The sequence below is a fragment of the Vulpes lagopus genome, chromosome 8, assembly GCF_018345385.1.
Source record: "Vulpes lagopus strain Blue_001 chromosome 8, ASM1834538v1, whole genome shotgun sequence".
NCBI classification, from domain to species: Eukaryota; Metazoa; Chordata; class Mammalia; order Carnivora; family Canidae; genus Vulpes; species Vulpes lagopus.
Genome location: NC_054831.1, coordinates 128,621,259 through 128,642,365, shown reverse-complemented (window position 1 = coordinate 128,642,365; position 21,107 = coordinate 128,621,259). Strand labels below are relative to the sequence as shown.

General features: G+C 47.4%; 1 protein-coding gene across 7 annotated transcripts in view; it reads right to left on the bottom strand.

The window, feature by feature from the left end:
* UBR4 (ubiquitin protein ligase E3 component n-recognin 4) overlaps nucleotides 1-21,107 on the bottom strand; it is a 133,976-nt gene that overhangs the window by 23,149 nt on the left and 89,720 nt on the right. For all 7 annotated transcript variants that reach the window (XM_041766729.1, XM_041766730.1, XM_041766734.1 and 4 more), the window contains 19 exons: nucleotides 20,437-20,524; nucleotides 19,991-20,184; nucleotides 17,845-18,084; nucleotides 17,353-17,491; nucleotides 16,482-16,607; nucleotides 16,273-16,401; nucleotides 14,872-15,215; nucleotides 13,248-13,338; nucleotides 12,816-12,900; nucleotides 12,527-12,654; nucleotides 8,920-9,049; nucleotides 8,642-8,799; nucleotides 7,842-7,951; nucleotides 7,032-7,173; nucleotides 6,584-6,665; nucleotides 6,135-6,308; nucleotides 3,708-3,829; nucleotides 2,598-2,795; nucleotides 1,793-1,873 (listed from right to left, as the gene is read on the bottom strand). In XM_041766729.1, coding sequence (XP_041622663.1) covers nucleotides 1,793-1,873; nucleotides 2,598-2,795; nucleotides 3,708-3,829; nucleotides 6,135-6,308; nucleotides 6,584-6,665; nucleotides 7,032-7,173; nucleotides 7,842-7,951; nucleotides 8,642-8,799; nucleotides 8,920-9,049; nucleotides 12,527-12,654; nucleotides 12,816-12,900; nucleotides 13,248-13,338; nucleotides 14,872-15,215; nucleotides 16,273-16,401; nucleotides 16,482-16,607; nucleotides 17,353-17,491; nucleotides 17,845-18,084; nucleotides 19,991-20,184; nucleotides 20,437-20,524 — 2,761 coding nt within the window. The remainder of the gene's footprint in view (nucleotides 1-1,792; nucleotides 1,874-2,597; nucleotides 2,796-3,707; nucleotides 3,830-6,134; nucleotides 6,309-6,583; nucleotides 6,666-7,031; nucleotides 7,174-7,841; nucleotides 7,952-8,641; nucleotides 8,800-8,919; nucleotides 9,050-12,526; nucleotides 12,655-12,815; nucleotides 12,901-13,247; nucleotides 13,339-14,871; nucleotides 15,216-16,272; nucleotides 16,402-16,481; nucleotides 16,608-17,352; nucleotides 17,492-17,844; nucleotides 18,085-19,990; nucleotides 20,185-20,436; nucleotides 20,525-21,107) is intronic.

Genomic DNA, 21,107 nt, shown 5'->3' with positions numbered 1-21,107 from the left:
ATGAGAGACACCTAACTCTGGGAAATGAACAAGGGGTAGTGGAAAGGTAGGTGGGCAGGGGGTTGGGGTGACTGGGTGATGGGCACTGAGGAGGGCACTTGGCAGGATGAGCACTGGGTGTTATGCTAAATGTTGGCAAATTGAACTCCAATTAAAAAATTTTTTTAAAAAGATTAAAGAGCTTTGATTCAAGACTCAGGAATCAAAAATAAGAGCATAAGCCAATCCTGAGATCTTCACATAACCACACAACAAGGAAAGAGTTCTTTCCAAGTTACTCAAGTTAAAACCTCTAACCTGATGGAAGGATTAGAAATAAGTCTTTTGCAAACTAGAAGAGTAGAACACTTTACTAGACTGGAGGATCAGGACAGGTCACTATATACTGTATACTAAGTTAGGCACTCTACTGTGTACATTACTCTCATTTTGGAGGCTAAGAGAAACAGGGGTCTAAAGTCACCCTGTGTGAAATGAAGTTGAAGAGCAGGTACCACATTAATTCACACTGCCTGCTTCTAGGTCTGTGCTCAGTTTCAGGAGAGGAAAGCCTCATGGGAGAGAACCTGTCAGGCCACTTGCAGATAGGGAAGCCCAATGGCAACTTAAGAGAATGAACAGCCAGAGAACAGGGGCAGAAACAGAGACACAGAAACAGACCAGGCTCTAGTCAGTAGCTAAGGAGAAAGGCTGTTTATCAGGAAACAGAGGGGCAGAATAAAAAGGCAAGTTGATGAAGGCCCTGATAAAAAGGTACCACAAACTCTGGACTTTGCCAGAAGAAGCCCTCAGTGGACTAAGCAATAAAGTGAAGGGCAGTGATCCTCAACTTCTATCTTGCCTCATGGTTCAAGGAGGAAGATGCCCATGTATGCTCTTTGGGTTCCATACCACCATTTACAAGGCAGGCACAGAAGCTTGGTGTTTATTTTTTGTGTACACCAGGGATCAAATCTGTATGTTTCTGTTTTGGTGCGTAAGTGTCAATGACAAGATGCACTGGACCGGGCAGTCTTCTGTGCGTCCCTCTGCTAACCAGCAGCAATACCTGCTGACCAGGATTCCCAGCATAGTGGGAGAACAGAAAAGAGAGAAGCAAAAACATGTGACAGACCGAAGGCCAAACAGATACTACCAATCCAGTGTCTTAAACTCTCCAGAAATATTTAGGACTCAATATGGAAAAGTTCACCGTGCTTTAATGGCACACTAGCTTGCCCTACTTCCATTTACTTTGACTAAAAACTCCCCCTGATGAAGGGATGGGAAGAGGAGGGAAACAGAACACCTAAGACCCTGACGGAGAGGCCAAACGGTATTAAGGGGGCCAAAGGACCAAAGCACCATGCTTCCTTCACTTCCCTTTCCTATCCTCAAGAACTGCCTGTCTGCGTCTCATTTCCCTGCTAGTAAGACAGAAGCCATGCTCGCTCCCTGAAGGCTCCACGTGAGCAGGCCCCTGAAAGCAGAGTGCTCATCTTAGTGGAGAGGTGCTCATGTAGAAAGGATCCAGGACAGCAAGCACTTCCTGTCACATGCCTCCTCCGACACTGTCGGCCTGAGGGGACCAAGCCAGACACGCTTGTCCTCCCCTGAAGCTCTTCTACCACTGGTCAGATGCCTCAAAAGGAGGACGAGATGACTGGCTTTCTCAACAACTAGAGCCAGGAAAGGCATGGCTGTGGAAGCACGGTGACAAGCTGGGCAGAGATGATTAACAATAGTGCCTCCTGGTACAAGTCTGCATAAGTCAGAAAAGTAAAACCCCACCTCCAAGAAAACAAGCACATACCTCATTCGTGGTACACCAGACTTTCTTGTAAACCTCGGCCACAGGAAGGTCCAAACTAATGATCTTATTGTTCACTAGAAGCTGAACAGTAGAGGAGACGAGGCTGTTATTCCAAGTAATTATAATGCAAGTACATTTCAAGATGAAAGGGTACTTAATGACAGCAGTTCCTAACCCATCACTTATGTGTTCTGGACTCATCAACTCTCCCTCTCTAAACTGCACACGTGTGTACACAACACACAGAATCTGGGACATAATTTCAGAGGGTACAAATACCCTTAACCCAGACCACTAACTCCAAGTTAAAATCTACTGCTGAAGATCTTCTCCTACCCAGAGTCCCCCTTAGGTTCTGCCAGAAAAACCATTTTCTCTATTTCCCCGAACAGGCTTTCCACCCCATAGATGACAAAGCCAGATCCTGGAGTTGTCTGCCACAAGGTACTAGACACAGGGCCAGAAATCTGCACAGGGGCCATTGTGCCAGTATTTAGAGAGCTTAATTAACTTGGAATCCCTGGGAAATCTGTCAGAGCAACAAAAATAATAAAATCCTACTCTGTGACAAGCAAAACTCACTCACCATTTGCTTATAGCATGCCAGGCACTGGGTACCCTTTACAGGTAATTAACCTTAACACCAGGTAAGATACGTAGGTGGGAACCACTGGCCCCATTTACAGAGGAAGAAGTTAAAGCAAGCTACCTGCCCAAGGTTAACCAGCTACTAAGTAGGGAGGTACCTGGATGTGACCCCAGCCCAAGTTCTTAGCCATGAGAGCAACAATCCTACACTTATTACCTCCATCCCGCTGTCATCCTCCAGGAGAGCCACCAAGTCACAGTCCTGGCAAATCTTGTTCTTTATATCCCTCATAAGTGGCCCAATGCCTGGCTCATTGCTACTATATGGGTTCCCGGGCATCCTGCCCTGTAAGAAGTCTTCTTGTTGGGGGTCCTTCTCCAGGGTTACAAAGAATTCAGTGACCTCATTCTCCTCCTAAAGGACAGAGAGAAGAACACATTGGCAGGGATGGCATAAAGATATTACAGAGGGATGGCAGAGGTCTTTTGGATTCAGACTATGCTACTTCATTCCATGGAAACAAACACAAGGAGGAAACATCTAGCCCCTTACACGTTTTAAGATATAAACAATAGAAACTCAAAGGTGATTCTACATACACTTCAAATAGCCTTCAATATCAAGCATCTCCTCTGAAACTCAAGAGTGGAGTAGGAGAGAAAGCCCACCATGACCAGCACATTGGCCCTGTTATCAAAGCTATTACTGAACCAAGGAGAGAGGGCTTTCCTCCTCCTGCTCACCTCAAGCAATGCTAGCCCATCCACGGTGGGACGACTCTGCCACTGATGACCCCCACACCAAAAGGAGGGTCTTTCTATTATGTAACACTCAGGCACACGAAACCCCAAAGAACTCTCATCATTAACTGATAACGCCGATATTTTTCAGCAGGAGAGGGTCTTTGGGCCATACCATGCTCTCGGATAGCTAGGCGAGAGAAACAAACACATGTGCATGTGTGTGTGCACTAAACAGAGGTGGGGAAAGCAGAAAGAGAGGGAGCATTTCTTCACTCTAGCTCAATATTGCTTCTTTCACAGCATACTGAATGGGTAAAGCAGCAGGATCTTAGCAAGGGGGGGTTAGACCCCATTCTTAAGATTGGTCTAGACCTTCAATCTAGGACATAAGACCAAGGAAGGTCATCAGATTTCCCATCATTAAGAGCGAGAAAATTAAGAAAGTGTCTCTGTGTTGTCATCGGAGCTTTCTAAAACGGTAACTAAATGGCCCACAACTGGTTAGACCACCCATAACTAACAGGTTTCCTGGCAGAATGGCGCACACGGACCCCTGGGAGGCATAGGAAGAAGCATGGCTTACGGGATAAATGATGCTACAGAGCCTCTCAAAGATGAAGACAGGCGTCCGGTAGTCATCCAGGTTGTAGCGCTTGGCTGTCTCGATGCACACAGCCATGAAGGCCTTGGTTTCCGATTCTGTACCTGCCAGAAATCAAAGTGGCCACGTCAGTTGGGAGAGAGCTTCACATACACAAACCCTAATGAGACTTTACATGAAGCACAATCACCAGCAGGTTCTTTCTCTCTGGTAAATTTTTAAATGCCCTGCATGACAATATCAATATTTCAACTGGAAACTTGAAGCTGACTGATTTCCATGCTCAGACCACACTTGGGCATTTGAAAGCCAGAGTGCCCAAGTCAACATAATGCATCTTGCTTCCTCTCAGAATGATCACTTCAAGGAGAGGAACTATGCTTTATTCAAATAGCATCCTTTTGGCCAAAACAGGTACTCAAAAATGTCAAACAACAATCCTAACTGTATTCCAGGCAAATCAAAGGGAAATTATAGCTTTAAGCTTCAACCTTAAGTGATAAAGGCGGACGATCCTCTACAAACCAGAGAGACAACTTCAAGTCACAGAAGGAATATGCTTCAAAAGGATCCAACTGTGGGAGGCTTGGGCAGCTCAGTTAGTTAAGCGTCTGACCGTCTGACTCTTGGTTTCGGCTCAGGTCATGACCTCAAGGTCCTGGGATCAAGTCCCGTGACAGGCTCTGCACTCAACACAGTCAGCTAGAAATTGTCTCCCTCTCCCTCCGTTCCTCCCCCTGCTCATGCGCTCTCAAATGAATAAAATAAAATATTTTTTAAAAACGGAAGTAGGGGCAGCCCGGGTGACTCAGCGGTTCAGTGCCACCTTCAGCCCAGGGTGTGATCCTGGGGACCCGCTATTGAGTCCCACATCGAGCTCCCTGCATGGTGCCTGCTTCTCCCTCTGCCTAGGTCTCTGCCTCTGTGAGTGTGTGTCTCATGAATAAATTAATAAAATCTTTAAAAAGGGGGGGAGAGGGTCCAACTGACATGGCAAGGTCACAAACTGGCTCGGCATGGCATGATGAAAATACATCAGGAATGTCTTCATGTTTGAAATTATGACAGACTACACTTCCTGATCTATTCCCACTCCTCACCACTTAAGTAACATTTATCAGTGAACTGTGTCACACTAGCAAAGATGAATCAAAACCCAAAACTAGGAGATATTCGAAACCTACAGAGGAAGTTGGTGTCTGAGCTTTGGTTTCCAGAACCTGCCAGGATTTGAGAGCTAGACACAAATCCCCAGGTCTGCCAAGGTGAAGAATCTAGTGGGAACCCCTCCCCCCACACAAAAGTCTGGTGCCCCAAAAGAGCTACATCATGGTATAAGGGTCAACTAGAAGTAACTCTCACTCTTCCCCAGGCAAGTCACAAAAATGAAATGGTGTTCCCTTATAATCTGGCATGGAGTAGAGGAGAAAAAGATCTCCCTGGAAAGAACTCATAACAGGCTGCCCCTCCCAGGCGTCTGTGGCTCAAACTTCATACCACCTAAGGAGGTCTACAAAACCTGAAGCTCAGAACTTCATGAACGACTACCCCAGTCTTCGGCAGTGCCTAGAGATGCTTTGCAGAAGCAGTTACAAATCCTCACTGGAGAAACCCATACTTGGCTTAGGTCCTAAAGAATTTTCACAGAGGGTGCCTGGGTGGCTCAGCTGACCATCCAACTCTTGGTTTTGGCTCAGGTCATGATCTCAGAGTCTTGAGCTCGAGCCCCATGTAAGGCGTTGGCACTTGGCAGGGAGTCTGCCTCACCATCCCTGTCCCCCTCCCCGCACTCTATCTCTAAAAAAAATAGTTTTTAAAAATCTTTAAAAAAAAAAAAATTTCCACAGAAAAAAACCCTGAAACATGAGCTCACAGTCAAAAATCACAAAATACAAAAGATTTAAGGCATCACAATCAAGAGCTAGAATAACAAACAGCAGAATTGGATAAATATTTCAAGCATTAGAATTATCAGACACAGAAATGTTTGCTATGTTTGCAAATTACAAGAGGAATGGAAAATGTGAGTGAAAAACAAGTGAGCTATAGAGAACCACAAAGACTCAACAGGTAGACTACAGAGCTAACACAGTGAAGAAAAAAACTAGTGAACTACATGAAAGAACTGAAAAAATCCTCCAAAGTCAGCATAAAGAGATCGTGAGATGGGCCCAGAACAGAGCAGTAAAGAGAAATGGATGAGAGGATGGGTTGCACAAGGTTGATGGAGAGACTGGGGCAAAGACAACTGAGGAGATGATGGTGGAGAATTTTCCAGAAAGCAAAGACACCAATCTGAGGACACAGCTCCAAGCAGAGCTTCTCGCCCTCTTTTCTCAAAGTAGAGAGAAGCCTGCCATCGTCTTCTAGCAGGCATCCCCCCTGCTCTGGGCCGCTGGGCAGTGCTACCTGTGGTCATGTCCTCTAGCATCTCAAGCAGCATGTCCTGGGTCTCGTCGATCAGCTTGGTCCTCTGCACCACCAGCTTTCGCAAGCACAGGTATCCATTCAGCACAGTACCCACCAAACGACTTTTAAAATGTCTTTTGATGGACTCCACCTCAACAAAGGAGGAAAGAAGGCCTGTGGGGACAGAAAAAAGCTGCTGCCAGGACTCTGAATGGGAATAACAGTAAGGAAATTCATGACTTCCAAAGATTATGATCAACTCCAAAGCAACTTCCAAGCAGAGCAGGTGCTCAAAAATGTCAGCCCACCAAAGAGGAACACACAGAGTTTAAATAGGCACTGAGTCAACACAAGAGAGAACAGAGTCAGTCTCTGTGCCCTAAGAACAAAGGTCAGCCCCCAAACTATACCCAGGGTGCCTAAAGGAAAGACCCGGAGGCTCAGTCTACCTGTGAGACTTTTGAGGGCGTAACCCTGCTGCAGGTCAGTGCTCAGGGTGGCCTCCTCCAGGGCCAGCAAGCGGGCAATCTCCTACACAGAACAACAGGCAGAGTTAGTAACAGCACAGCACGGCTGACGATGTTGGCCCCCTCCAGTTGCAGTCCAGGAACCCGCAACAGCAACTAGACACTCTGCAGTAACCGTTTTATCCCAATGACCCCTTGAGCTAAACCTGTGCAGAACTCCTAAAAAGCTGGGGGCAGTTTACAATGATGGTAAGGGATGGCTCAAAGACCAGGAACAGCTGAAATGCCCCCAGCAGGTTACTGCCTCCTTATGATACACAAAGCTATAAAGATAAATTTTTCAACAAACATTTCTTCTCCGCCAAGAAGGATGGCATGAAGGATTAAAGCAGAAACAGAAAAGGGCTCTCCTAAGCAGAGGGGCGGCTACCTTGGTGATGAGGTTGCCCACGTAGGGCAGGACTCCCCGAGCTGCAAGGTAGACTTTCCAGTGGGCCGACGTGATGAGCTTCTGGTAGAGAGCCAAGTACTCAGCAGCACACTCGCCAGCTATGCTCAGCTCGTCCAGGTAGCTGCCCCAAGGGAGACAGAGCACTGTGAGAACTCCGCTCAGTGGCTCCAACAGGCACCCTCCGCTCCTCCCACCTCGTCCTCTGCTGTCCTGTGCTCCCCCGCTTCTTTCTGGGCACCTCAGGAAACCCCAAACTTCCCACCGGGGAACTCCCCACATGTGGGGATAACATGCGCACACAACAGGGACACGATGCAGTGAACTATACTCATTTGGACCAACTGGCACCGAGATTTAAGAGTGCCTATCCGGAGAGCGAGACTGTAGTTCGGAGTGGCTTGTGGAGAAGGCAACTGTACCACGGAATTTAGTGGCTGATGGTGTGGGCTTTGGAACTCCACTGCCTGGATTCCAATCCTGCCTTCAGCTGACAAGTCCCTCAACCACATCAAGCCTAGGCTGCTATGAGGATGAAATGAGATGGGGCAGGCTGCACATTTACATGCTTCTACGACCTTAATGACCGTGAGCTACCAGTGCTGATGTTCTATTACCAGAACCACTCAGCTTCTAGTCCTTTCCTGTTTTGTGCTCTTCTATGCAGCACAATATGGGTATGGAGCCCAGGTGTGCCTTCTATCATCCTGACCTACTGATTCCCCCAGGAAAATAGGGAAAGCTGACCCCAGGTGAAGCCTGAACACTCTTCCACCCCCACTCAAGCAGTACCTGGTGAGAAGGTCAAGGACCTGCTGTTTGCGGCTGGGAATGGTGGCAAGAGCTTCCACAATGGTGCAGGCTGCCTGCCTGGCTGCCTGCGTTGCTGGAGTGAAGAGCACCTGCAGGACACAGGAGAGAAGCTCCAGCTCAGGGGACAGCCTGCCTCGCCAGGCCCCCAACATGGCACAATCAACTGCCACCCTTCCAGAAGTCCTTTGGGCACTTCTCAGGGGAAAGATTAAAGGTGAAAACCAACAGCTAATGCCAGATGCAACCGTGGTTGCTCGGGAGTCCCCTTCTTCATGGAAAATTTCTTCCTCAAGCAATCTGGAGGGTGCCCCTAATGACTGAACTAGTCAAATAATCAAGTCTTTTTCTTAGCATACATTTCTTTTAACTCTATTTTTGGGATAGCTATACACTAAATACTTCTACCTAATAAAATATTTCTCATTTTATATATTAGTAGACAAGTGGATGCCCTTAATTACTTTAATCCTTCCTTATGTTGGACAGAACAAAGAGGGAGAGGGCAGCAGGAGGTAGGGATGAAAGGAGAAAAGTGTAGCATTGAGGCTTTGTTCTGGTTAAGGGGCCAGGGAGGATAGTGGCAAGCACACCAGCTTGAGAAAGGCACAGGAAAATCCTGTCTTGACCAGTCTACCACACTGGTGGCTACAACCAAGAACCTCCCATTGCTTCCTATATCTGAAAGGAAGAGAGAGCAGAGCAGACACATGGGGAGGAGCAGAAATGGGCTGCCTGGCATCTGGGGCAGCAGGGAGAGGGCCGAGCACATGGTCACTCACTTGCCGCAGCCAGTTGTTATGGCCTAGTTTGAGATCCAAGGGGGGCGTCCTCTTCCCACGGCGACTCAGGAACTGTTTCCACCTCCACACGTACTTCTCGGTCAAATAGAGGTGGCGGAGCTCTGACTTGCTGGGGGACTTCCCATTGCCATCTATTCCTGGCAGGCACAGGGGTTCACCAGGGGTAAGGAAAGGAAGTGACAGAAAGTAGGGATTGCAGGGCTGTCATGATATGGGTAAGAGGGTTGACTTCCCCGGTCTTGAAGAGACAGACATACCTCTGATAGGAAGACACTTCTTCCAGGATTCATAGGATGCTTTGGGGTCTCTCTTGAGCCACAGCTGAGCCTGGGCATGGATCTCATTGCAGTACGGTTTCACTGTGGTGAGGGCTTCAACAGGGACGTCCTGCAGGTGGAAGGCCAAACAGGGTGGGGAGCTTCAGAGCATACCTGAGTTGGGCTCCAATACAATGGCACATACGCCCCAGCGGGACATATGCAAAAGCAAGGATCAGAAGGATCAACGTTTGTATCAGTTATGCCCAAATATGTGTTCCTGTTAAAGCATTTTGGCCCAATTTAGCAGCACCAACTCCATGCTGGGCTTCAAGTCACTGCTTTGACTGTAGAGGATAAGATGTAGCTGGCTTCCTATAGACCATCCTACAACCACAAACACCAGTTCCTATCCCAAACCTGACTCACAGTTTCCTTAACCTAAATCTTCAAGGAGTCTCTGAGCAGTCTCCAGAATTTCAAGAGCCACTACTAAGCAAAACTAAGGTGCACAGCAGAGAGATCCATACAGTACTCTAAGCTTGCCGTTCTCAAGCTTTTTGGCCTCAGGACTCCTTCACTCTTAAAAAATTACTGAAGACTCTAAATAGCTTTTGTACGTATGATTCTATTGATATTTACCAAGCTAAGAAGCATGAGAAATTCTTAAAATATTTACTAATTTCATTTAAAAATGAGAACAAACCCACTACTTATTTACCTAAATGACATTTTTTATATTTCCAAAGTAAAAATCATCTGAAGAAGTGACACTTTTAGGTTTTTGAAAATTTGCCTAACAGACTGCCTTAGTAGGAGCTGGATTCTCCAACCTACTTCTGTGTTCCAACTGTTTGGGAGAAGTTGTTTGGGCTGAAGTGCATGAAAAACACCCAGCTGCATACAGATACACAGCTGGAAAAGAGAAGAATGAGAGAAGAGAAGAATGTTTTACTAGACTGCTCATTTAATTGTGGGTTTCTTTCTTTCTGATACTACTATTAACAAGTTATAGGTTCTTAAAGATTGGCTGTTACATGGAAGCTGAAATCAATGGATAAACTTTTCATAGTCCATTATACTAAAACTCGTTTTACCTACTCATGATTCTGTAGCATTTGCTGGTCATTTGGAAAATACTGGCTCACTGAGTTATGCCAATGCCTCTAAAGTGACAGGCATACTTCATTCATTTTTAAAGAAAATGTCTGCCAAACACCCAATTCTGAATGACCACAACTGGCCTGGTGCACATTTTCCCAAGCACATTTTCTTACAGGGGCTCCATAAGAAAAGCATCTGGCTCAGCCTGCATCTGAAATAATACCCCATGTGCTTCTCAAGACAAGTGCTGTAGCAGGAGCACTTCTGTGTACTTCCACACTGAATATTAAAAACACAAGTACACCAGAGTCAAGATTTACTAAAATTCACTTGTGCTGCTTCATCTAGGATCCCCTTGAGTCAAAGCACAGGACAGTGAGGAACCCGGCCAGGAGGGTGGCTGGGAGCTGTCGCCTTTCCCACTGAGGCTCCAGCAGCCCAACCCACCACTGAATATGTGCCCTTAGCACCAATGGTGCCAGACCTGGAGGGGCAAACAGGGTCAGCGGAAGATTCTGCAACAGACACTGACCTCACAGATTCCTGGATAGTCTGGGCAACACCCGGCATCTGGGAGTCCCAATGTCCCTAGCTTTCTCTAGGCTAGCGTTAAGCACAGTGTGAACATTGACACAGGGCTCTGGTGCTTAAAGGGTAAGCGACTCTAGAAATCTGCTGCCTCACTCTGGAAAAATTGATGGTTATCTGAAAGTGGGGTTCTTCTTCAATCAAAGGCCAATTTTATCTGAGAATGAGCTCTGAGGGGAAATAAACCTCACCAAAGGGAAGGAAGATGGATACTTCAGTCCTGCCTTTTTTTTTTTTTAAGATTTTATTTATTTATTCATGACAGAAACAGAGAGAGAGAGAGAGAGAGAGAGAGAGAAGCAGAGACACAGGCAGAGGGAGAAGCAGGCTCCATGTAGGGAGCCAGATACGGGACTCCATCCCGGGTCTCCAGGATCACACCCTGGGCTGAAGGTGGTGCTAAACCGCTGGGCCACTGGGGCTGGCCTCCTCTCCCGCCCTGCCCCAGCTTTTTAAAAGATTTTTATTTATTCATGAGAGACACACAGAGACCTAGGCAGAGGGAGAAGCAGGCTCCTCTCAGGGAGCCCAGTAGGGGACTCAATCCCGGATGCTGGGATCATGCCCTGAGCCAAAGGCAGACGTTCAACCGCTGAGCCACCCAGGCGTTCCTGCCCTGCCTTTTCTAAGGACCGTCTAGGAAGAGGAGAGTCAAAGAAAATTCAGTAAACTGTTCAGGATCCAGCTTCCTCCCTAGTGCTAACCACTCAGAAAGCAGTCTTCCTACAATGTTAAAGACTGTTCTCACCAAAGGATTCTATCAGGATGGGGCAGGAATCAAATAGCCCAAGGACCACAGAGGAGTAAGGGACAGAGAGCCTCAGGCATGGCCGTGAAGAATAATTATGGTCCATGTTTTCCAAAGGCTGTTACAAGCACATCAATCTGGGGCTAGGCTATGGTTATTTTAGAATAAAACTTGGCTTTCCTGTCTCACTTAATGATTCACTGAGTGGCTGTCATCTGCTAGATATTACACTCTGCCCTGGACATAAAATAAACGTCTAAACTAACATCCCTGGGTTCAAGGAGCTCACAACCAGCCTAGCAGGGAACTGGATCTTCTAAGGAGCAGTTCACTGAGAGGGGAGATCCTACACACAGTAGACAGCATGCAGCGGCAGCCACCATTTACTAGGGACTAACATGAGCCACACAGCATTCTGGGCATGTGACCGCATCAAGTAACTGATTCTTCACAATGTATTGTGCTCTCATTTCAGAGATGGGCAATCTGAGGAGCCTGAGTCAGTAACTTGCCCAAAGTCACAAGGCTAGTAAATAGAAGAGCTGGGATGTGAAGTCTTGCTTCAGAGCCTAGGATCTTCACCAAAGCACCATGTTGCATGGTCAAAGTCACAGGGGCAGGAAAGAACACTGTGCTCTCTGGGAGCTGTGAGTCCTCTGTCCTCCAATGGGACTGGAAGGATAGTCCTCCAGTAAAGCTGTCTTATTCAAGGCTCTTGATTTTCATGTTTATTTTACCCTTGACTTTCCTCTGAGAAACCTTATTTCTCAAAAATCCCAACTCCTAATAAATAAAATATTTAAAAAAAGGGGGGGGGGATCCCTGGGTGGCTCAGCAGTTTAGCACCTGCCTTCAGCCCAGGGCGTGATCCTGGAGTCCCGGGATTGAGTCCCACGTCGGGCTCCCTGCATGTATCCTGCATTTCCCTCTGCTTGTGTCTCTGCCTCTCTCTCTCTCTCAATCTCTCTCTCTGGGTCTCTCATGAATAAATAAAATCTTTAAAAAAAAAACAAAAAAAAAAACCCCAACTCCTATCTGCTGAAATATGGCGAAGGAAGTGCTGGTGCCCCACCACGAGCAGGCTGAGTGCCGGGTAAGGCAGGACACCATGCTGGCTGGGGAAGGAGGGGGCCGCCGCCCTGCTCTCTGTGACTCCCCGCCTGGTACCTTGTTCTTCTTGCTGGTTGGAGCAGGTGGTTTAATCAACTTCTGCAAGATCCGCAGGCACATGAGGGTAATGTTCTCCACAACCACAGGAGTCTTAATGTTCACGGCCATGAGGAAAAGGCTGAGAGCTAGGGGCAGGGATAGGAAGGACAGGCCAAGTCTCAGTCATAGCACCCTGTACCTGCTCCAGCAAGGCTGTCCATGGCGGCTGCCGTGCCCCACCACCTCTGTGGCTAGGACTGCACCTGAAGCCCCCATCCCCTTTCTGAAAAGCCCCTAACCAGCTCACCACAGCGTAACCGGAGTTCCCAGCAGCTGTCCTCCTTTGAGATGGAATCTGTCAGCAACAGCATTTCATACTGAAGGCTGCTTGCCTAGAAGGCCAACGAGAGGAGACATGAAAAGAGGAGAGTCTGCAAGTGAGACCAGGACTGGGGCTTAGGTCCAAGCTCTGATCAGGGAACTCAGAACTAAGATGTCTAGTACTCGGTGGCACCATCAGAAAGAGAAAGGAGGAGTAGAGACCCCTGTACTCCATCCAGCCAACCACCAATTTCTCTTCTCCCTGAGGCTGGCTCTGACCTGGGACAGTCATTCTAGGGTAAGAGCTCTCCAGGCTGCTGCTCCTTGCCTCCCTAGCCACGCCAGGGAGACTGATGGAAAGAAAGTGAGGGAACGCAGGAGAAAGAGGAAGGAGTCAGAGTGTGGCTGTCCTGCTCACCAGATCGGGATTGGCCCAGTGGCCCTTCAGGGCAGTGGAGACTTTGCCAATAATCAAGTCATTCATTTGCTGGGTGGCTTCTGGATTGTCTCTGGGGAAACAAAGAAATGGAAGTCCTGTTACCTACCTGAAGGAGCACAGAGAAAAGGCACTCAATGCCAAGGGCCACCTAGCCTCCCCACGGGCCTGATGACAAATTGGCCCCACAAGACCTGGATCTGTAAGAGAGTGCCCATCGCAGCCACCTGCCCCATAGCAGTCACTGGGGAGAGCAACTACAGCATCCAAGAGATCTCCCCATGCACAGCCCAGGCTAAAGAGACCTCCCCAGGCACTGCCTGGTGCACCACATCCTCCAATCTCTGAATTCGGGGGACCCCCTACCAGGATGGGTTACAACACTTTCCTCATTTTCTCCATCTGCCTCCACTTTACCTCCCATGAGATACCCACATTTCCCACTGACGCCTCACCATAAGAACGTCTGTATTAGTCATGACAATGTCAATTGTACTAGATCACTTTCTCACTTCCTTCCCTGTTTTGAATAAAAACCAGAGTCCTTCCAATGGCCTAAAAGATCCCCCTAGGATCTGGCCCCCAGAAACGTCTCATTCTCCTTCCTGTTTCCCAGGTGGCCTCCTTCACACCACCTACACAGCTCCCGCATCATCCCCAGCACAGGCCTGCCTCTTGCTCTTAAATGTGAGGTTTCCTACGTGTGCAACCACAGCTGAGACATCTTCATGGCTTGTCCCCTTACTTCACACACGTCTTCTCTGACCACCTTCTCCCAACAGCAATCCCTGCCACCCCAGCTGTACCTCCCTTTCACAACCCAATCTCCTGACACTGTACTTGTGCAAGTATCTTTCTACAGTTCTCCCCACCTGGAATGCAGGCTCCAGGAAGTAGGGACTCTGTTTCATTTACCACTGCAGAGTCCAGAACAGTGCCTGGCATTCAGCAGATGCTCAAAAAACACCCACTAAGTGAATAAATAATACAGCAAGAAACAGTTACCAATCACCTAACATGTCCCGGAACTCATGTCGCACACTTAGTAAATCTAGCTCTGGCGACTGCATTCACAATACTAGTACTCAATAAATACAAGTTATTGCCCACGAGTTATACCATTCCACCTTCGCCACAAGCCTTTAAGGTATTTACTATTATTATCAGTATTTTTCAGATGACGAAAACCTCAGCTCAGGGAAGGTAGGTAAGCTGTCCAAAGCACAGAGATCAAATACTGAGCCTAAGCTTCACTGCTAGGCTACACTGTTCCACTGGCCTCTTCCATGTGAGTCTGAAGTCCAAATGCCCGGTCACTCCCTTCGCTTCCCTCACCAGAATCCAGAGACTGTTCAGGGAACTTCACTGGAACCAACAAAGTACAAGCCAAATATTCTTTTTATGAGGAAATCTGGTCTCAAATGCTCAGAGTCTGCTTACCCAGACCCCTGGCCATCTCCTGCTCTTCCACCCTCCTAAGTAAGCCAGCCCGTCTGGCAGTGACAAACACCACACTTTGCACCCCCAAGCTCCCAGCACGGCTGCTACCACCAATTTCCGTGCCAGCAGGAGTTACTGTGTCCACAATCCCAAGGCAGGCTCTGACCGAGTTAGCAGGCACATGAGCTGGCGGACCTCCTCCCGCATGCCTGCAGAGCCCCGACGGAGATTGTAATCAAAGAGCTCCCGGATGAGGCCCTGGGAGACGAGGATGTGCCTCAGGGCCGGATTGGTGGCCAGGGCCCGGAGCAGTGTGATACAATGTTCTGTGACAGCCGAGGCGCAGCCGTAGCACTTGGTGGAGGATGTGTGGCCACAGCCCAGGACAGATAAGGCGCGGTACTGGCTGGCAGTGAAAGTGGGCTGCACGGAGGTTCGGGACGATTTGGTGGCCGCTTCCCTCTGTTGCAGGTCATATTCCAACAACTCTTTTCGTGAAGCAAAGACTTTCTAAGAAAAAAAAAAAAAAAAGATAAAAGAGATACAAATTAGCAATTAAAGGAAGGAGAAAGAGAAAGTTAACTAGAAATCAGGTTTGGTTTGAAAAAACACTTTAGGGATGTCTGGGTGGCTTAGTCGGTTAAGTGTCTGCCTTTGGCTTAGGTCATGAACTCAGGGTCTTGGAATTGACCCCACCTTGGGCTCCTGGCTCCATGTGGAGCTTGCTTCTCCCTCCCCCTCTGCTGCTCTCCCTGCCTGTTCCTCCTCTGTCAACTAAATAAGTAGGTAGAAAGATAGCTAGATAAATAGATATATAAACAGATAAATAGATAAGTAAATAAATAAATAAATAAGACAAATACTGTACATGCATGATCTAATTTAATCTTTGTGATGACCCCACCCATTAAATACTTCATCCTTGTTTTACAGAGCAGGAAGCTGAAGCTTAGGAAGGTTGGTGTGCCCAAGACAAATGGCAGAATCAGAACTCAAGCCCTGATCAGAAGCACATGTCCTTAACCTCCATGTAATGCTGTCTCATAAAGAACAAACACAAAGATCAGAGATGTAGGCCCATGAAACAAAGACAATTCTGGGGGGCAAAGAACCAGCTTGTCTGTGGCCAGCCTCCCATCCCACGGAGATTAGGTCAGCAATATTCCATTGGCCTCACAGCCCACCTTGGTTGACTGGCATTGGTGTGCCCTGCCCTTCCAGTCTACAAATATGGCATATCAGAAAAAAGAGGGAACAGAATCTTGACACCCAGTTTTTTAAAACTTGCAACCCCTCTGCTGAAAGATGAGTTGTGAATGGGCCAAGGAAAACAGATTTATAATCATCTGTTACCCTCAGTCTTCTGGAACAAATTCAGGTCTCTGCCAAGCACCAGAAACTATAGTGGGAGAGAAGCTAAATGGTGCAGCGACCTAGACCTTGCCTTTTCAGCCAACTGGGCAAGGGAAACCCAAGATTTGAACTGCCAGAGGGGGGCAACAGGCCTGCTCTGAAAACAGGAGGGGTAACACTTGACAGAACACTAGAGCGGCTCCCGTTCCTCTACCTGGATGATTTTGGAAAGCTCATCAAACGAGTTCTTGCAATCTCCACAGTACTCCTGAGCCAGCTGCAGGATGTACCGATTCACGCTGGCTGAAGTGGAACTGATGCCCCCGGCTGTCCCCGAGTCATCCTGCAACCCAAGAGGTATGCTGTCAGCCTCCTGCTTCAGACCCAGAGCCTTCTCCAGATGCCCCACTAGCTTGGGGTTACCTGCGGCTTTTCAGGGGCTGCCTCGTTCACTTTGCAGAGCAGGTTCTCCAGCTGTGGCCGGTGTCCCATCAGCTGGTGATACACTCGGTCAGCTTTGTCCAGAAGTGTATTAATGTTGGAAACAGCCTAGCAGGAGAAGACAGAGCTATGTGTGAAGGCTTTTCCTTCTTGAGTGATCCCAACTGCTAACCGTTTCCTGAAACATTTCCTACAGGTCAGGTTCTGCGTTTCATACATTCATCACTTCTATTCCTCACAATAATCCCTGGGGTTGGTACATTATTTATAGTAACATGCAATATGTATCTAACACAACATACATAAAAATACACAATGCTGAGAGAAGTCATTTACACTAGGTCACACAGCACTAAAAAGACATAGCAGGAACTGGAACTTTGGTCCTTCTGACTTCATAGCTAAATGTTCTCTTGCTTCCCATTCTGCTTCTAGCAGCAATCCCAAAAGCTCCCCACTTTTGACTATCATCTAATCCCTAGTCCCACCACACCACACAGACTGAGAACCAGACCCTGGATAAGCAGACACTGCTGGAAGGACAACAGCTGTAATACGACACATCTCTGGAATAAATGCAAGGCACTCATCCGACTTCTTCCTGCCTTTCCAAATCTAAAGTTAGGTGCCCCTTGAGACATTCTAGTTCACTGCCAACATGCTCCAAAGTCCTATGTAAATCATATGTTCCAATGCCATTATCTGCACCCGCCTGAAAGCCAGGTCCTGAAGAGAGTGCTGAGTCGAGGAAGACTTGGGTGAGAAGGAAAAGCACACTGCCCTCCAATAGCCCTGCTGCCCAAAGCACAGAGCAAAGCCACTATCCTTGAGTATAGGACAGACCCGGCCTCACCTTCTTCCGGTCTTCTTCATTCTCAATGGGATCCACTGCACAGCAAGGCTTGGCATAGAGCATAAAATCGAAGCGAGCGTATTTACAGAAACCACAGGCATTGCAGAGGAAGGGATCTTTTTCATCGTAGTTGATGGACCTAAAGAACCAAAATGTTTGGGTCAGGGAGAGGCGGCAGCAGAGGTTTGGAGTGGTGTGCAGGGACTGTGAGTGCCACACGCATATTCTGGAACTGTGTCAGGATGACGAGAGGTGAGGGTGCTTACACAACTAGGTAATGAGAAAGGATGACTTGGAACTAAGCTGAGGGATCCCTACCCCCAGGCTACCACGGGACAGGCACAGGCACCGCTCTTTCCCCCACCTTCTAGCCTTGAACTCCACACACCCATAACCCTCCAATAATGATGAAGGCAGCAAACACCGAGACTCTTGTAGGGGATACAAGGGACATATGTGGCCCCAACCGGAGCGACACACTCTCCCCCTCACCTGCACTTGTGACACTGGTAGACATTCTCTCCACAGTTGCCACAGACCCCTGGGTTGGCAGGGACGGAGGCACTGCAGCGGGGGCACTGCAGGGTCTCTGTGGAGGCCTGATAGTTTTCATAGAAGTCCGCAAACTCAATCATCAGGTTGGAGGCCACAATGGGCAAGGGCAGGTCGATCTTCACCTCTGTCTGCCCAGGGGTCAGCTGAACTTTCTTGGCTTTATGCCAGCGAGCCGGCCTAGGAGAGAGAGCAGCAGCTAGAGGGATAGAGGGCCGGGGAGCCACTCTCATACCCCTCCAGTGACAGCGGTCTGAGGAGACAAAGAGCAAGACTGTCCCCGTGTGTTCTCCTAAGGTAGTGGTCACTTTAAGAAGTGAAGATACAGCAAATAATACCAACCTAATTTTTTAAATATTCACTATAGAAAAGAATATAAGCACTTTACAGTGCTCTGTAGATCATTTTTTCAGATTCTAGAAAAATAACAAAAGACATTACTCCAAAAGTATGCTGCCCTGAAGCCTGAATCCCAAGAGGTACCATGTGCCAAGTACAGACAAAAAAAAAAAAAAAAAAAAAGGCATGTAATAATTTAGAATAATCACATTAATCACAGGTAATATTTATTGGGCACTTAATATGTGCTAGGCTCTGTTCTCAGCACATTACATACACTAAACTAGTTCTAATCCTCAAAATCACACCCTAAGAGTGGACTTATCTCCATTTTACAGTTAAAGAAACAAAGGCAGCACAACAACTCCCATGTCGAGACAGGTAGGAGGGCGGGGGTGTAAACCCATGGTCTTACTACAGAGTCTGAGCTTCCAGCTGCTGCACCGATGCTACACGACACAAAATGAAATCCACCTCCTCCAAAGGCAGTGGGTTATCCCAGTGAGCAGCTTCTACTTGCAGGTCACCAATGTTAGCTACTCCTCAAAGGAAGAAAACTTCCTGCAGGCAGTGCTCCTAGCAGCCGTCCGCTGATGTGGTAAACTTTTTTTTTTTAATTTTTAATTTTAATTTTTATTTATTTATGATAGTCACACAGAAAGAGAGAGGCAGAGACACAGGCAGAGGGAGAAGCAGGCTCCATGCACCGGGAGCCCGACGTGGGACTCGATCCCAGGTCTCCAGGATCACGCCCTGGGCCAAAGGCAGGCACCAAACCGCTGCACCACCCAGGGATCCCCCGGTAAACTCTAGCTTTACTCTGCCGCTCAGAGTGATACCAATACTTCCATTCCGTGCACAACAGCCCCAAAAGTCTTACTATTCAAGCAGCACCTCCTCACGTCCTCTGCCCAACAGCAATGCCTGAGATTTCAACAAGAGATCGGTTTCTGGGAGTCAACACTATAACCCACGCTGATGCCTTCTTTGGCCCACAAACGACATGCCCCCACTCAGACACTGAAAGATGTGAGCTAGAAAGATCCAACTTGGGCAGATATAGAGGGAAGGTACATGTGGAAATGGAAGGACAGCCTGCGTACTAGAGGAGCTTCTTGAGACCTACTGCCTGCTCCATGAGCAAGAAAACAGTGTCTTAACTGAAAAAATGACAACTACTTCCCAATATAGATGTTACAGAAAACTAGAACTGCCCTAATTAACACGAGTAGGAGCCTGAAGTTCCCTTACTCAGCTTCGCCTCCCAAGCAAGGCTGTGAATGGCTTCCTGATACCCCAAAGGCTCCACTGGACATGATTTTATTATTTTTTAATTTATCATTATTTATCTATGTATACACATATATATGCATACACACATATATTTTATTTATTTATTTATGAGAGACCCAGAAAGAGAGAGGCAGAGACACAGGGAGAGGGAGTAGCAGACTCCATGCAGGGAGCCCGATGTGAGACTCGATCCTGGGACTCCAGGATCACGCCCTGGGCCGAAGGCAGACGCTAAATCACTGAGCCACCCAGGGATCCCCATCCACTGGACATGATTTTAAAAGAACCTTTGTCAACACCCTTAGGAACTGTGTTTCACTTTTGTCTGCGTCATGACGCAAGGGGGTAAGAAGATCCTACCAATCCCTACGGATATGCTGCTTTACCCGATTCTAGCAATCAGAGCCAGCAAAGCCTTACAAGCTGCCCCTTCCCAAGTCTGAGGAGCCCTTACTTGTTTTTCAACTCTACGATGGCCTGCACAGTCCGGTTGTTGTAATAGAGGTTGATGGTCCGCACCATCTTTGTCCGTTTCAGATCTCCAATTTTCACCGTCACTTTGCTGATGGTGTGGCTGCCGATGAGCTTCACAACCTGCTGGGTTGTGGTGTACCGCGTGTCCACTTTAATGGAAGACAGCTTGATATACTAAACACAGGAGTACACACAAAACATTGTATCAGTTCAAGGTAACTGGCTCATCCTGCCTTCTTCAAAACTGATCACTGTAACCCTCTCTTCATCCACGGATAAAGTTTCTATTAAGGGTGGTAAGTGTGGCAAGTAAGCATTCATACCACCAGTGACCAAACACCTATGCGGCCACACTCAAGCTCCAGTAACAAGAAACCCACTAGCCCTGCAAGCCTCATGACTGCCCCTGTTGAAGACGGCACTTACACAGAACGGCACCTCTGGATTATTACACACCAGGCAGGGATCACTCTCCAGGTAATAGCCATCAAATTCCACTAAGCCAGACAAGGTGCTAAGGAAGAAACCAGTTTCAGCATAAGGAAATCTTCATCTTAGAAAGCACTGAGCTTCATGAAGAAGCCATGAACGAGCCACTGCTCAACATTCCCTGAAGTGAGCCCCACCCTAGTAAGAACGTAAGGGAAAGTGAGAACTCCCAATAGGGCTTAGACGTCACAGGAAGGGAATTTCAACCAATTTACCAAGATGGTTCCTATTTCTGAGCTGTTCTGAGGTCAGAGGAATCCTAAAAAGTGACATTAAAATTTGACTCCAAGAAGAGTCACAATTAAATTTACTAAAAGAAATCACTGAATTCTATACTAAAAATAGGTGATTTTTGGGATATATAAATTATACCTCAATGAAGTTTAGAGGGAAAAAAAGTCACTATTAAAACTAAGGAAATAACAGCTTGTTTAACCAGCAAATATTCTTTTAAAAGTTTTTTTTAATATAGCCATTTTCTGTAAACTTATCTGATTTAGACTTAGACACTTGAAATTGAGACATTCTCAAATTTCTGCTTACCAAGACCTAATTTAGTAGTCACATTTTGAGTACCCCATGGGCACATGGCCTCAGCTACATGGGAG